The sequence below is a fragment of the Stenella coeruleoalba genome (genome assembly GCF_951394435.1).
Source record: "Stenella coeruleoalba genome assembly, chromosome: 7".
Lineage (NCBI taxonomy): Eukaryota > Metazoa > Chordata > Mammalia > Artiodactyla > Delphinidae > Stenella > Stenella coeruleoalba.
In genome coordinates, this window is record NC_137153.1 from 98,758,452 (window position 1) to 98,775,574 (window position 17,123).

Here is a 17,123-nt window from a genome sequence, read left to right on the forward strand (position 1 = left end):
AACACAATCCTGCCCTTATTCTGTTTACAGTCTATCAAAATAACAATAATCCAATTGTACAAAATATATTTGTTGCACACCTATCATATGTCAAACAAAATTCTAGGCAATGATGAAACAGCAATGAACAAGGAAGAAAAGGCCCATATTCTCATGGACCTTACATTCTAGTGGTGTGAGGGGAGACACAATAATTACACACATAGGTTAAAAAAAAAATTGTAAATGCTATGCAAAATATTAAAATAGGACAATGTGATAGAAAGTATCTGTGTAGCTACCTGAGATTAGTTGATCTTCCTTCTATGAAGGAAGTGGGATTGCTGGATCATATGGTAGTTCTATTTTTTAAATTTTTTGAGGAATCTTCATACTCTTTTCCATAGTGGCTGCACCAACTTACATTCCCACGAACAGTGCACAAGCATTCTCTTTTCTCCACATCCCCACCATCACTTATCTCATCTTTCTGATGACAGTCAATTTTAACAGATGTGAGGTAATATCTCATTGTAGTTTTGACTTGAATTTCCCTGGTGATTGGTGATTTTAAGCATTTTTTCATGTACCTGTTGGCCATCTGTATGTCTTTTGAAAAATGTCTATTCAATTCCTCTGCTCATTTTTAAATCAGATTGTTTGCTGTACAGAAGCTTTTTAGACTGATGTAGTCCAATTTGTCCATTTTTGCTTTTGTTACTTGTGCTTTTGATGTCATATCCCAAAATCATTGCCAAGACCAATGTCAAGGAGATTTTTTCCCTATGTTTTTGTCTAGGAGTTTTATGGCTTTGGGTCTTACACTTAAGTCTTTAATCCATTTCAAGTTAATTTTTGTGAGTGGTATAAGATAAGGGTCCCATTTCATTCTTTTACATGGGATTATCCAGTTTTCCCAAATCATTTATTGAAGAAGCTATCCTTTACCCATTGAGTATTCTTGGCTCCCTTGTCAAATATTAGTTTACTATGTATGCATGGGCTCTGGATTTTGTTCCAGTGGACCATGTGTCTATTTTAATGCCGGTCCCCTACTGTTTAATTACTATAGCTTTGTAGTATAGTTTGAAATCAGGAAGTGTGATGCCTCCAGCTTTTTTCCTGTTTCTCAGGATGTCTTGGCTAGTTGGGGTCTTGGTGCTTCCATACAAATTTCAGGATTGTTTTTCTATTTCTGTTAAAAATGCCATTGCAATTTTGATAGGAATTGCACTGAAGCTATAGATAGCTTTGGGTAGTATGGACATTTTAATACTAATTCTCCTGACCTATGAACATGGCTTATCTTTCCATTTACTTGTGTCTTCTTCAATTTCTTTCATCCAAGTTTTATAGTGTTCAATGTACTGATCTTTCACCTCCTTGGTTAAATTTATTCTTAAGTATTTTATCATTTTTGATGCTATTGTAAATGGTACCATTTTATTTCTTTTTCAGATACTTTGTTTTTAGTGTATAGAAACACAACACCAATTTCTGCATGTTGATTTTTTTAGCCTGCGACTTTAGGAATTTGTTTATTAGTTCTGACAGTTTTTTGGTGGAGTCTTTAGGATTTCCTTATATATAAGATCATGTTATCTGCAAATGGAGATAATTTTACTTCTTCCTTTCTGACTTTGATGCCTTTTATGCCTTTTTGTTGCCTGACTGCTCTGGCTAACACTTCCAGTACTATATTGAATAGGAGTGGTGAGAATGGACACCCTTGTCTTGTTCCTGACATTAGAGAAAAAGCTTTCAACATTTCACTGTTGAGAATGATGTTAGCTGTGAGCTTATAATATATGGCCTTTATTATGTTGAGGTACATTCTTTATATACTCAATCATGAAAGAATGTTAAAATTTTGTCAGATGCTTTTTCTGCACGTATTGTGATGATTATATAATTTTTCCTTCATTTTATTAATGTGGTGTATCACATTTATTGATTTGCGTATATTGAACCATCCTTGCAACCCAGGGATAAATCCCACTTGATCATGGTGTATGATCCATTTAATGTGCTACTGAATTCAGTTTGCTAGTATTTTGTTAATAATTTTTGCATCTGTATTCATCAGGGATATTGGCCTATAGTTTTTTGCTGTTGTTGTTTTGGTTTGGTTTTTTCCCTTATAGTGTCCTTATCTGGCTTTGGTATCAGGATAACGCTGGCAGAGACCACACTTTTAAGTACTACATTATAATGCCCCACAAAATCCCAATGAAATAGGTACTAATATCATCCCCATTTCAGAAATGAGAAAACTAGACAGCATGGAGAGTAAGGAAATTAGACATCAAGAAGAGTAGGAGATTTAAGATTTAAATCCAGATACTCTGACTCAAGAGCCTAGCCTCTTCACCACTTAGCCAACCTGACTTCCCTGCCTCTGACTTCTCAACTGACAAGAGGATTAAAGAAAATGATGTGGTATCATATTTAACTTAGTACCCAGTTTAAGTACTCAGAGGCATATTATCATTAGCTCTCTTATTTAATCCTTACATACTATTCAAGATAAGAAAACGGAGGCTGAGTGAAATTAAGTACTTGGCTTACACAGCTAAGAAGCGGCCTAGTTTAGAATTTGAACCCAGGTTTATCTGACACCAAAGTCCACCCCATACTCTTTCCTTTAGTGAAGCTTTTCAATCTTCCTGGGTTTTTTGAGTGTTTTTGTTTTTAGAGGGAAAAATACTTTCTTCAAGATAAAATATTACCTAAAATTACTAGGTAGTCCATCAAAGAAGTGTTTCTATGGTTGAATTTTGAGGATAACTATGGGTTATGGGAAGCAGGGAAACAAATATGAATACTATGAGCACCAGCTTAGTCCTTCTCCACACCTGATACATCCTAGGGAACTCTTAGTATCACCTGGAGAACAGAGAACTTGACCACCACTGACTGTTCCAAACAACCATGTTGGAAGAAACTCTGGAGAAAAGAAGTTTAAGTTGTTTTTATTAAATCCTTTATAAAGTTTAGACTTTTCAATTGTAAAGAAAAGATCCTGCAATTAGGCTAAAATACCAACTATTGTTCAGTTCTGAAACACACATTTTGCTTTCACTACAAGCATCCTCCCCAGTGCATAATTAGGTGTGGCTATCTTCCTTTTACTCAAAGCACTCTGCAAAATATTCAGTCCAAATACAGGTATGCATTTCAAATTGAATTTGGAGGAGCCAAGTCAATTTATAAAATTTCTTATTAAAAGGTCTATGTATGGGACTTCCCTGGTGGCGCAGTAGCTAAGAATCCACCTGCCAATGCAGGGGACACAGGTTCAAGCCCTGGTCCAGCTTGACCACAACAACTGAGCCTACGCTCTAAAGCCCGCAAGCCACAACTACTGAGCCCACGTGCCACAACTACTGAAGCCCGTGCACCTAGAGCCCGTGCTCTGCAACAAGAGAAGCCAACACAATGAAAAGCTCACGTGCCACAACGAAGAGTAGCCCCTGCTCACCGCAACTAGAGAAAGCCCGCACACAGCAATGAAGACCCAACACAGCCAAAAATAAATAAATAAAATAAATAAATTTATACACAAAAAAGGTCTATATATGTCCTAAAATTATTTTCAAACTTTTTAAAAGGGAGATCCAAAAAGTTATACATGTTGATTGTTTTTAAAAACGGGAAGGGGTAATATAGGAAAGCCCTAAGAAATAAAAGTGACCCATAATCCCACCACCTTGTGAGCAACTTGGCATAGTTCTTTTCAGTCGTGCTTTCTACATAGACATACTTAAACACAGTTTAACAAAAGTGAGACCAAACTTCCATTTCCTTATCAAGCAAAAAATAAAACTAGTTAACATTTAACATTAAGCACAACAGCAAACGCTATCTGATGTGCTTTACATGTACTGATTCAATCAATGCTTACATCTCTGTGAGGTAGATACTGTTACTACCCTCATCTTACAGATTAAAAACCTGAAATTTGAAAAGGTTAAGAATTTTCCCAAGGTCACAAAGGCAATAAGTTGCCTCTCAGTCGCTACACAGCCTCTTTCCTCCCAGGATTACGTTAAGAATCAGGGGAGGCGTGGCAAGTCCCACGGCTGAGTGCTCCCAGAGCTGGGGCCTGCTCCCCACATATGCCTGAAGGAGCTGCAGGGGCCATGGGCATAGGCAGAGAACCTTGCAGGATCTTACTTCCCAGGCCAGAGGTTGGGCCCAAGCTCCTATGGCGGGGGCTCCGAGTCCAAACCGCTGGACTAACAGAGAACCTCAGAGACCAGGGAATGTCAATCGGAGTGAAGCCTCCCAAAGGTCCTCATCTCAGCACCAAGACCCAGCTCAATCTAACTGCCTGCAAACTCCAGTGCTGGATGTCTCAGGCCAAACAACCAGTAAGACAGGAACACAGCACCACCCATCAAAAAAAAAAAAAAGAAAAGAAAAGAAATGACAAAAAAAATATGTTACAGACAAAGGAGCAAGGTAAAAACCTACGAGACCAAATAAATGAAGACAAAATAGGGAACCTACCTGAAAAAGAATTCAGAGTAATGATAGTAAAGATGATCCAAAATCTTGGAAACAGAATGGAGAAAATACAAGAAACATTTAACAAGTATCTAAAAGAACTAAAGAGCAAACAATGATGAACAACACAATTACTGAAATTAAAAATATTCTAGAAGGAATAAATACCAGAATAACTAGGGCAGAAGAACAGATAAGTGAGCTGGAAGATAAAATGGTGGAAATAACTGCCAGGGAGCAGAATAAAGAAAAAAGAATGAAAAGAATTGAGGACAGTCTCAGAGACATTTGAGACAATATTAAATGTACCAACATTAGAATTATAGGGGTCCCAGAAGAAGAAGAGAGGGCTTCCCTGGTGGCGCAGTGGTTGAGAGTCTGCCTGCCGATGCAGGGGATGCGAGTTTGTGCACTGGTCCGGGAAGATCCCACATGCCGCGGAGCGGCTAGGCCCATGAGCCATGGCCGCTGAGCCTGCACGTCCAGAGCCTGTGCTCTGCAATGGGTGAGGCCACAACAGTGAGAGGCCCGCATACTGCAAAAAAAATAGAAGAAGAAGAAGAGAAATAGAAAGGGTCTGAGAAAATATTGGAAGAGATTATAGTCCAAAACTTCCCTAACATGGTAAAGGAAATAGTCAATCAAGTCCAGGAAGCACAGGGAGTCCAATACAGAATAAATGCACAGAGAAACACACCAAGACACATATTAATCAAACTATCAAAAATTAAATACAAAGAAAAAATATCAAAAGCAGCAAGGGAAAAGCAACAAATAATATACAAGGGAATCCCCATAAGGTTATCAGTTGATTTTTCAGCATAAACTCTGTAAACCAGAAGGGATGACAGGACATATTTAAAGTGATGAAAGGGAAAAACTTACAACCAAGATTACTCTACCCAGCAAGGATCTCATTCAGATTCGATTGAGAAATTAAAACCTTTACAGACAAGCAAAAGTTAAGAGAATTCAGTAACACCAAACCAGCTTTACAACAAATGCTAAAGGAACTTCTCTAGCCAGGAAACACAAGAGAAGGAAATGACCTACAAAAACAAACCTGAAACAATTAAGAAAATGGTAACAGGAACATACATATCAATAATTACCTTAAATGTAAATGGATTAAATGCTCCAACCAAAAGACACAGACTGGGGCTTCCCTGGTGGCGCAGTGGTTGAGAGTCTGCCTGCCGATGCAGGGGACGCGGGTTCGTGCCCCGATCCGGGAGAATCCCACGTGCCGCGGAGCGGCTGGGCCCGTGAGCCATGGCCGCTGAGCTTGCGCGTCTGGAGCCGGTGCTCCGCAACGGGAGAGGCCGCAACAGTGAGAGGCCCGCGTACCGCAAAAAAAAAAAAAAAAAAAAAAAGACACAGACTGGCTGAATGGATACAAAAACAAGACCCATACATATGCTGTTTACAAGAGACCCACTTCAGACCTAGGGACACATACAGACCGAAAGTGAGGGGATGGAAAAAGATATTCCATGCAAATGGAAATCGAAAGAAAGCTGGAATAGCAATTCTCATATCAGACAAAATAGACTTTAATATAAAGACTATTACAAGAGACAAAGAAGGACACTACATAATGATCAAGGGATCAATCCAAGAAGAAGATATAACAATTGTAAATATTTTTGCACCCAACACAGGAGTACCTCAATACATAAGGCAAATGCTAACAGCCATAAAATGGGAAATTGACAGTAACACAACAAAAGTAGGGGACTTTAACACTCCACTTTCACCAATGGCCAGATCATCCAAAATGAAAATAAATAAGGAAACACAAGCTTAAATGGCACATTAAACAAGATGGACTCAATTGATATTTATAGGACATTCCAACCAAAAGCAACAGAATATATTTTCTTCTGAAGAGCTCATGGAACATTCTCCAGGATAGACCATATCTTGGGTCACAAATCAAGCCTTGGTAAATTTAAGAAAACTGAAATCATATCAAGTATCTTTTCTGACCACAACGCTATGAGACTAGGTATCAATTACAGGAAAAAATCTGTAGAAAATACAAATACATGAAGGCTAAACAATAGGCTACTAAATAACCAAGAGATCACTGAAGAAATCAAAGAGGAAATCAAAAAATACCTAGAAACAAATGACAATGAAAACACGACAACCCAAAACCTATGGGACGCAGCAAAAGCAGTTCTAAGCGGGAAGTACAATCCTACCTCAAGAAACAAGAAGCATCTCAAATAAACAACCTAATCTTACACCTAAAGCATTAGATAAAGAAGAACAAAAAAAAAAAAAACCCAAAGTTAGCAGAAGGAAAGAAATCATAAAGATCATATCAGAAATAAGTGAAAAAGAAATGAAAGAAACAATAGCAAATATCAATAAAACTAAAAGCTGGTTCTTTGAGAAGATAAACAAGATTGATAGACCATTAGCAAGACTAATCAAGAAAAAAAGGGAGAAGAATCAAATCAACAGAATTAGAAATGAGAAAGAAGAAGTAATAACTGACACTACAGAAATACAAAGGATCATGAGAGACTACTACAAGCAACTATATGCCAATAAAATGGACAACCTGGAAAAAATGGACAAATTCTTAGAAAAACACAACCTTCCGAGACTGAACCAGGAAGAAATAGAAAATATAAACAGACCAATCACAAGCACTGAAATTGAAACTGTGATTAAAAATCTTCCTACAAACAAAAGCCCAAGACGAGATGGCTTCACAGGCAAATTCTATCAAACATTTACAGAAGAGCTAACACCCTTCCTTCTAAAACTCTTCCAAAATATAGCAGAGGGAGATGGAGAAAACTATAAGACATTGATGAAAGAAGTTAAAGATGATACAAACAGATGGAGAGATATACCATGTTCTTGGATTGGAAGAATCAACATAGTGAAAATGACCATATTACCCAAAGCAATCTACAGATTCAATGCAATCCCTATCAAACTACCAATGGCATTTTTCACAGAACTAGAATAAAAAATTGCACAATTGGTATGGAAACACAAAAGACCCCGAATAGCCAAAGCAATCGTTTTTGCGGTACGCGGGCCTCTCACTGTTGTGGCCTCTCCCGTTGTGGAGCACAGGCTCCGGACGCACAGGCTCAGCAGCCATGGCTCACGGGCCCAGCCGCAGTGGGATCCTCCTGGACCAGGGCACGAACCTGTGTCCCCTGCATCGGCAGGTGGACTCTCAACAACTGCGCCACCAGGGAAGCCCCGCCAAAGCAATCTTGAGAAAGAAAAACGGAGCCAGAGGAATTCAGACTATACTACAAAGCTACAGTAATCAAGACAGTATAGTACTGGCACAAAAACAGAAATATAGATCAATGGAACAGGATAGAAAACCCAGAGATAAACCCAGGCACATATGGTCACCTTATCTTTGATAAAGGAGGTAAGAATATACAATGGAGAAAAGACAGACTCTTCAGTAAGTGGTGCTGGGAAAACTGGACAGCTACATGTAAAAGAATGAAAATAGAACACTTCCTAACACCATACACAAAAATAAACTCAAAATGGATTAAAGACCTAAATGTAAGGCCAGACACTATCAAACTCCTAGAGCAAAACATAGGCAGAACACTCTATGACATAAATCACAGCAAGATCCAGTTTGACTCACCTCCTAGAGAAATGGAAATAAAAATAAACAAATGGGGCCTAATGAAACTTAAAAGCTTTTGCACAGCAAAGGAAACCATAAACAAGACCAAAAGACAACCCTCAGAATGGGAGAAGATATTTGCAAATGAAGCAACTGACAAAGGATTAACCTCCAAAATTTACAAGCAGCTCATGCAGCTCAATAACAAAAAAACAAACAACCCAATCCAAAAATGGGCAGAAGACCTTAATAGATATTTCTCCAAAGAAGATAATACAGATTGCCAACAAACACATGAAAGAATGCTCAACATCACTAATCATTAGAGAAATGCAAATCAAAACTACAATGAGATATCATCTCACACCTGTCAGAATGGCCATCATCAAAAAATCTAGAGACAATAAATGCTGGAGAGGGTGTGGAGAAAAGGGAACTCCCTTGCACTGTTGGTGGGAAGGTAAATTGATACAGCCACTATGGAGAACGGTATGGAGTTTCCTTAAAAAACTAAAAATAGAACTATCATATGACCCAGCAATCCCACTACTGTGCATATACCCTGAGAAAACCATAATTCAAAAAGAGTCATGTACCACAATGTTCATTGCAGCTCTATTTACAATAGCCAGGACATGGAAGCAACCTAAGTGTCCATCAACGATGAATGGATAAAGAAGATGTGGCACATATATACAATGGAATATTACTCAGCCATAAAAACAATGAAACTGAGTTATTTGTAGTGAGGTGGATAGACCCAGAGTCTGTCATACAGAGTGAAGTAAGTCAGAAAGAGAAAAACAAATACCATATGCTAACACATATATATGGAATCTTAAAAAAAAAATGGTTCTGATGAACCTAGGGGCAGGACAGGAATAAAGGCACAGACATAGAGAATGGACTTGAGGATATGGGGAGGGGGAAGGGTAAGCTGGGATGAAGTGAGAGAGTGGCACTGACATACATACACTACCAAATGTAAAACAGACAGCTAGTGGGAAGCAGCGGCATAGCACAGGGAGATCAGCTCGGTGCTTTGTGACCACCTAGATGGGTGGGATAGGGAGGGTGGGAGGGAGATGCAAGAGGGAGGGGATATGGGTATATATGTATGCATATAGCTGATTCACTCTGTTATACAGCAGAAACTAACACAACATTGTAAAGCAATTATACTCCAATAAAGACGTTAAAAAAAAAATCAGGAGACTGACAGCTGGTAAAATTGCCTTGAATGTGCCAAATAAAATTTTAGCTATTATTCTGCAAAAATAGGAGGCATATTAAATTGGGAGTCACAACCTAGAGTTGCCCTAACACCAGAGTGTAGAGAATGTCTGAATGAACTGGAAAAGAGGGCAGAGAAGGTATCCCATGGGGAAGAAAGAGGATCTGATATATTGAAGAACTCTCCTGTGGAATAAAAGAGTAAGAACCCGGACCTACTTGATACCTTCTAACAAAGGGTGTCAAGAAGTTCTCATCGCCGACAAAGTATAGCCTAGCAGTTAAGAGCATGAATTCTGGCGTCACTCTGCCTGGGTTTGAGTTCTGGCTCTGTCATATGATTATATAGCAAGTTATCTAACCTTTCTGTGACTCAGTGTTCTCATCTGTAAAAACAGGAGTAGTAACAGTACCCATCTCATAAGGTCATTGTGGAGAATAAATTAGTATATGTAAATAAAGTACATAGTGTCTGGTATTTAGTAAGCATTACATAATGATTAGATATTGCCCTTTTCACATTTCTAGAATCTCTGTTCTTTCCCCTTGTTTGTGATGTTATTCTTATTTTCTAGAATAACTGACAGTAATCTCTTGATTGAAATGGATTATCTTAGTTTACTTATTTTGTGGGAAGATAAGAAAGCAAGTGAAGACCCAGGGAGGAAAAAAAAAAAAAAAAGGTAGGCCAGATAAAAGAACAAAGCTTTATTTAATTCCCTGGGACCTGAAAAACAAGGGAGTCAGCCCAGGAGAGAGAAGTTCATCCCTGGGCTTAACTCATTAGTAAATTCTCAAAATTATTAGATAGAAAAATCAGCTAATCAGCTATAGCAACCAGTATGGAAGAAAACACACCGAATCATGAGGAGGTCTTTAAAAGCAGGAAAAAGGGCACTTTCACTCTCTTTATACACTATTTATGTGTTTTTCCTTTGCAATTAAAAACACATATATTCACATACACAAATCAGCAGAGTCCCATATGTATTCATCTCCAACTTAGTGAGACAAAGATCCTAAGAAGCTTCCAGGACAACGCAGAGAGAAATGGGAAGACAGGGGAGCTACCCTGGAGATTAATTAAAGGGTCTGTATTACGGTGAGTGAAGTAAATCTATCACAGACAGGAAAAGACTAGTGGGTGGTAGAATAACATTCCACACCAGGGTGGAGCTGTGTGGCAGATATCCCTCTTCCCTTCCTTGGATAAAAGCATTGTAAGACTGGGAGTGGGAATTTTGACAGGAAGAATAAAGTGATTATTAAAGAAGGTGGGGAGCTGCTCTGTAGAAAATGTGCTTGCGACTTAGCCCAGGGCTTTTAAAAAATCATCTGAATTAGGAAATATACAACAAATGAGCGTATAGAACATGTATGTATACCATTTAAAGAAATGAAAGGAAGACATAACAAACCTACCACCAAGCTTAAGAAAACATTAGCAGCACCTCTGACAACCCATGCGCCCTGGGGGCCCCTCCCTTTCTACATCACCCCCTCATCCCCCGCCCCAGAGGAAACCACTGCTCTGATTTTGTGCTCATCATTCCCTTATTATAACTATTGCATATGTTATATCCTTAAATGATGTATGGTTTTGTTTTGCCTGTTTTGAACCTTTAATTTTTTTTCCTTAACATTATGCTTTTGAGATTCATCCATATTGATAATTATAGCTATGGTTTATTCATTTCACTGCTGCATAGTATCTCGTATGAACTTAGCACATTTTATTTAAACATCCTACTGCTAAAAGACGTTTGGGTAGTTTCCAGTTTGGAGCCATTAGAAGTAAAAAGACTATCAACATTCCAATCTATGTCTCTAATACACGTGCAGGATTTTCTCTAGGGGTATGGATTTAACAGTGAAATTCCTGGGCCTTAGGTAATACCCACCTTGAACTTTATTACATCAAACTGGTTTCCAAAACTGTTGTACTACTGACATTTCCATCAACTCCACATCCCTCACCAACACTTGTTCTCACTGCAGCTTTAACTTATACTTCACTGACTTCTAATAAAGTTGAGCATCTTTTCACATATCTTTTAGACATCTGTTTCCTCTTCTACAAGATGAGTATTCATTTTACCAATTTTTAATGGGTAATCTTATTTTTGATTCATTGGAGTCCTTTATTTATCCTGGGTGCTACCAATCATTTGTTGGTTATTTGTGTTGCAATCATATTCTCCCACTTTAAGGCTTATCCTTTCAACTTTGATGAACAAAGATTCTCCTTTTTTTTTTTTATTTATTATATTTTTACTTTTGGTTGCCTTGGGTCTTTGTTGCGGTGTGCGGGCTTCTCATTGTGGTGGCTTCTCTTGTTGTGGCGCATGGGTTTAGGTGGTCCACGGCATGTGGGATCTTCCCAGATCAGGGCTCAAACCCATGTCCCCTGCATTGGCAGGCAGATTCTTAACCACTGTGCCAACAGGGAAGTCCAATCCTCCATTTTAATGGAGCAAATGTATTAATTTTTGCTTAGGGTTTATACTTTCAGTGTATTAAGAAATCTTTTCCCACCGTGAGGTGGTGAAGATATTGCCCAATTTTTTTCCCTAAAAGTGTTTTAAGTTTTTTCCTTTCATATTGATATTTTTAATCCATTTGGAATTGGGATTCAATATCATGTGTTTCTATTCAGATAACCAATTGTTCCCATTTTTTAAAAAGTTCTTCCTTTCCCCACTGACGAGCAGTGCCAATTCTGTGAATTATCAAGTTTCTGTATACGTGTGGATCTGTTTCTAGATTCTCTATTTCACTAGTCTATTTGTCCATCTCTGTTCTTAGACCCACATTGTCTTAATCACTCTAGCTTTATAATAAGACTTGAAATCTGGTAGAGCAAGTCCACCCACCTTGTTTCTCTTCTGGCTATTCTTGGCTATTTGCTCTTTCATACAAATTTTAGAATTACTTTTATCAAATTCTACTAAAAAAAATCCTGTTGAAATTTTCATTGGAATTGCATTAAATTTACATATCAATAGGGGAAATTGATATGTAAATAATATCAAGTCAATCTAGCCAGGAGCATATGGTACTTTTCTCCCATTTATTTAGCTCTACTTTGGCTTTCCATAAAATTTTTAAATTTTCTTCATGAAGTTTGGCCTCTCTTTTGTTATACACATATATACACATATTTTGCTGTCAGTTTTATTCTAACTGGTATCATGTTTTAGGATGACTTTTCTGTTTGTTATTAGAAAGAAAAGCAGTTGACTTTAGAAGCCTACATTCAATGAACTTACTAAACTTCCTAACTTTTATAATTTATTTGTAGACTCCAGTTTTCTATGTAGATAATTATATTTTGATTTTTCCTTTCCTACCCTTATAACTCTCGCTTCTTGTCTTGTTCCACTGGTTACGATTTACAGTACAATTGAATAGAAGCTATGAGAGCAGATATCCCTCCTCTCGCTTCTAGTTTAAAGGAAATGTTTTTGGGTTTTTTGTTTGTTTGTTTTTGGTTTTTTTGCAGTACGCGGGCCTCTCATTGCTGTGGCCTCTCCCGTTGCAGAGCACAGGCTCCGGACGTGCAGGCTCAGCGGCCATGGCTCACGGGCCCAGCTGCTCCACCGCATGTGGGATCTTCCCAGACCAGGGCACGAACCCGTGTCCCCTGCATCGACAGGCAGACTCTCAACCACTGCGCCACCAGGGAAGCCCCGGAAATGTTTATTTTAAATTTGACTTGTTGCTGTGATGTTAACTATAGGTTTTCTGTAGGTACTCTTTATCAGGTTAAGGAAGTTTTCTTCTATTACTAGTTTACTATGTGCTCCTTATCATGATTAGAAGTTGAATTTAACTGAAGCTATTCTGCATCTATTGCTAAGAACATGGATCTCTTCTAATATGTAAACGCAGAAAATTGTATATATATATTTGTCTAATACTGATGCTGCATTCCTAGAATAAGGCCATTGAACCCAGAACTTTTTACCTGGAGAGTCAGAAGAGGTTAAATGATATCAGAGTAGAAACTCTGCTTAAAACTGACTAAGCGGTACGAGGCTAGCCCTACTTGTTCACCTCAAGACCCTGTCTCCTCGAGGGCATTGTTGCTGACTCATCCACACCTGCTCTGAGCTCTTAGAGCATTTACTACGGATGATGCTCATCTGACACTTGCCATGTGCTATTCTGTACCTGCCCCGTCTCCCAACTAGAATACAAGTCCCACAGAGTAGCAACTAGAAAGCTTACAACAAATGCTTGCCTGAAAAGCTTAAACTTATTCTTGTGGATATGGTGGTAAAACATGAGTTGGATAATAATGCCGTATCCTTAGAAAATGAGACTCCTGGACATGAGTTTTCTAGAGAGCTGCACTTTAATCCACTAACACTCACTAAAACTTAAAAATCATTCTAAACTGTATTTCACACTTAACTGCTTTGTGAGTGTTCTGGCCATGCTTTATATATGTCTTGATTTTAAGCATAAGTTAACTTTTTTGTTGTTGAGTACAGTTAATCATTAGGAATATCAGTTATAATAATGCTAAAGATACAGCTGTGGACACATACTGTGTGGAATGCAGAACCTCAGCTATGGCCCTGAATGAGTCTTTAACAGGGAAGGAAAAGAAAAAAAAAAAATCTGGCATTTTCCCCCTTTGGCATTGACCTCTAGTTAACTCTCGGCAGCCAATTCACGTTTCCTCCTCCACTCTCCTACTCTCTCCACCCTCTCTTACCCCAGAATTACACAATGCAGAACTCTAGGATACATTTTTAGCAGTGATACTGTGAAAAGTTACCATTTCTCCAGATTACAACAACCTTCCAGCTTGTTTTTCCACTGTGGACTCTCTTCTCTGTACCTACTACTGGCTGACCTCATCACCGCCCCCAATCTCTAGGGAGAACAAATATGGTGTAGCTAACAGCACAGACTCTGGGACCAGGCTGCCTGGATTCAAACTCCAGTTCGACACTTACAGGTGAAAGCCCCACTACAAGTCACTTAACCTCATTATTCCTCAGTTTCCTCATTCATATAATGAGAATAAACATCTCTACCTCACAAGATTGTTATGAGAATTAAATGAATTAATATGTATAAAGTGCTTAGAGCACGGCCTAGCGCATAGTAAGCATTATACTTGGATTGTTAAAAAAAAGAAAAATGGATAAAATACCACTCTCTTAACTCTCTCTCTTAAAACTACTCCAGTATTTTTCATTTTGTGTTGTGGTTGTGCTGGTGGTGGTAGTGGTATTCTTTTGTGGGAGGGGCAGTGCAGACATCACTAACTAATCCTCAACTCATCCCACCTGTCAGTGCTTCTTTCAGACCTGGAAGGGAAGGAGGATGGGGAGTGTCAAGGTTATTCATTCACTGTTCTGTTAGCCAGGCTAAAATGAGCACAGGTGAAGAAAATGGGGCTGTTTATTTAATCAGCATAACAGGAATCTAGGGACATGTACCACTGCTGTTTTCAAATATCTGCAGGGCTGGGATGGAGAACAGATAGCATTGGAAATTCTATGCAATAGCTACAGGCTCCCCATCACTGAGCATGTTTAAGCAGGGGACTGGTGACCAGGTGTGAAGGATGCTGTAAGAATTTTTAAATTTAGCATCAGATAACCTTTAAGATTCCTTCTACCTGTAAAATCTTGGCAATGCTAACGTGAAGCATCAAGATGTTAACAGTCTTGTTGTGAGTCACACCTGCAACGAGCTCCTGAAGGCACAGAATTCTTCACTTCCCACAGTGCTTAGCACATCACAACAGATCTAGGTGAGGAATTCCAGCCCGGAGGCTGCGTAAACTCGGCTCACAGTAACAAAAACTTCTCTAAAGCTACGCGCATCAATTAGCTGATTCCAGACTTCTGTTGGGACCAATAAATTCAATAAAGCATACATTCCCAAATGGGATTTGGCAAAAAGATGTGTACCCGAATTAACTATCAGACGGTCCTTCACTTCACCCTTCCGAGGCCGGACAAAAGCCAGCTGAAGTGAGCAGACAGGTTAAGGTGAAGGGGCCGGGTGGCCCGGGGTGAACGGGCGACTGGCGAGCCGACTCACACTCCGGGGAAAGGGACAAAGGCCTAGGGGAGAGGAGAGCACGCTGGACTTGGAGGCCGGCAGCAACGCCCCAGCCAGACTGGCCACGGTCCGGGTTTGGACTGGAGGTGCAAAGGTGTGCGGGCAGTGGGTTAAAGAGCGGCAGCGAGGAGGGCCCCTAAGCTCCAGCGGAGCCCCCGCGGGGGTCCCCTCTGCCCCCGGGGAGCTGGCCTCGGGGAGCCGGGGGCCACCGGTGCTGCAGCCCCGAGGAGGATCCTGTGGGGAGGCAGGGCGGCGCACCTGTGGCCGGCACTCAGGTCCGCACGGGGCTCCCCGCCCCGCAGCCTCCGCTGCTGCTCAGCCCACTTGGCCCCGCAGCCGGATTTCGGATGGTCTCTACTCCCGCCGCCTCAACCAAGGCCAGTCCTCAAGCCCCAGACAGGCGGTCCGACACTGACGCCGGAGTCCTGGCGCGGAATGTGGGGCAGCGGCTGCCTCCCGCCCAGCCCGGCCCCTGCCGCGAGAGCGACCGCCGCCATCGCGGGCCGCGGCCGGAGGGAGACGCAGGGGCCGCGCGCGCGCGCCGCTTTACCTGAGAAACCAGCGGGAGCAGCGTCTGCTCCACTGAGCGAGTTTTGATCTCGAGTCCGGAGTCGAAGGCGAGGCCAAACGGGCCGGAGCCGTGCACTGCCCCGGCGGCGGCACCGCCGGCCGGGCCCGGAGAGGCGGCCATGGCCCTCAGCCCGTCGCGGAGCCCGGACGCCGTGCCGCTGCGGACCCGCCACCCGCCAGCCTGCTTGCGCTCCGCAGCTGCGATGCACCCGCGCCGCCCGAGGCACCACCCCGCCGGGCCCGCCCCCAGCACGGGCCCGCCCACTCTCCGCCTCCAAGCGCCCCAGTCTGGAGTCCGCCCTGCAGCCCCACCCCCTAACCCTGGCCCCGCCCCTTCTGTCCTCTGTCCCCGATCCCCATCCTGTCTGTCTCAGATCATTCCTTAGTGGGTTCCGCACACGTCTCGCCCCCTCTAGAACAGAGAAACAAGATACCTGAGGGCGTTCCACGGCCACGTGGCCTCTTACCAGGGCAAAGACATCCATGCCCAGCGAAGCTTCCCATGCTCCCCAGTAGTGGCTCGTCCTAACTCCGATTTCCCCGCGATTACTGGAAGCTGCGCTGGGATTGAAACTAACTGGTAGACCGGGACCAGAGTCAAGCCTATAGGGAAGGGCTTTTACCGTAAGACGGGAATTCTACAGGTTATAGTCTTTCTGGAGCTTCTCGAGAAGGTCCCATTTCCCCCTTCCACCCTGCTCTTTTCCTAACCGTATCTTTCTCACAATTTCAGCTGGACTGAAGATGAAACTTTTGATAATGCAATCATTTAAGGAGTATCTGGGTACCCGGCAAGAAAACACTGATTTGGGTATCTTCAGGCTACTGTTCAGAATTACTCTTCAAAAGGAAATTAAATAGAACATATGGAAAAACTTCACCTCTGCTCAACACTATTACTTTTTAAAACTACTTTTGCCCTCATGCCTAGCGCAGAGCAGTTTCTCAACAGCTGTTCAGTAACTGAAGATCATTAGTGTGTAACTCTGACTAAACTCACTTAAGGGTAAGGCTAAGAATCAAGGAGCCCCTGTGTGATGGAGATGGGAGAACTGGACACCTGTGACCCTAAAGTTTCCAGAAGCAAACCCAGGGGAGGCTGACAGAAGCACACACCCTG

General features: G+C 41.2%; 1 protein-coding gene across 2 annotated transcripts in view; it reads right to left on the reverse strand.

The window, feature by feature from the left end:
• CTNNAL1 (catenin alpha like 1) overlaps nt 1-16,238 on the reverse strand; it is a 58,936-nt gene extending 42,698 nt beyond the window's left edge. The window contains exon 1 of one of the 2 annotated variants that reach the window (XM_079926001.1): nt 15,050-15,968. Coding sequence is in view for 1 of the 2 variants with exons in the window: in XM_079926000.1 (XP_079782126.1) it covers nt 15,984-16,124 (141 nt within the window). In the remaining variant the exon portion in view is untranslated. The other variant, XM_079926000.1, reaches the window with a different exon arrangement.
• Between the last annotated feature and the right edge of the window lie 885 nt (nt 16,239-17,123).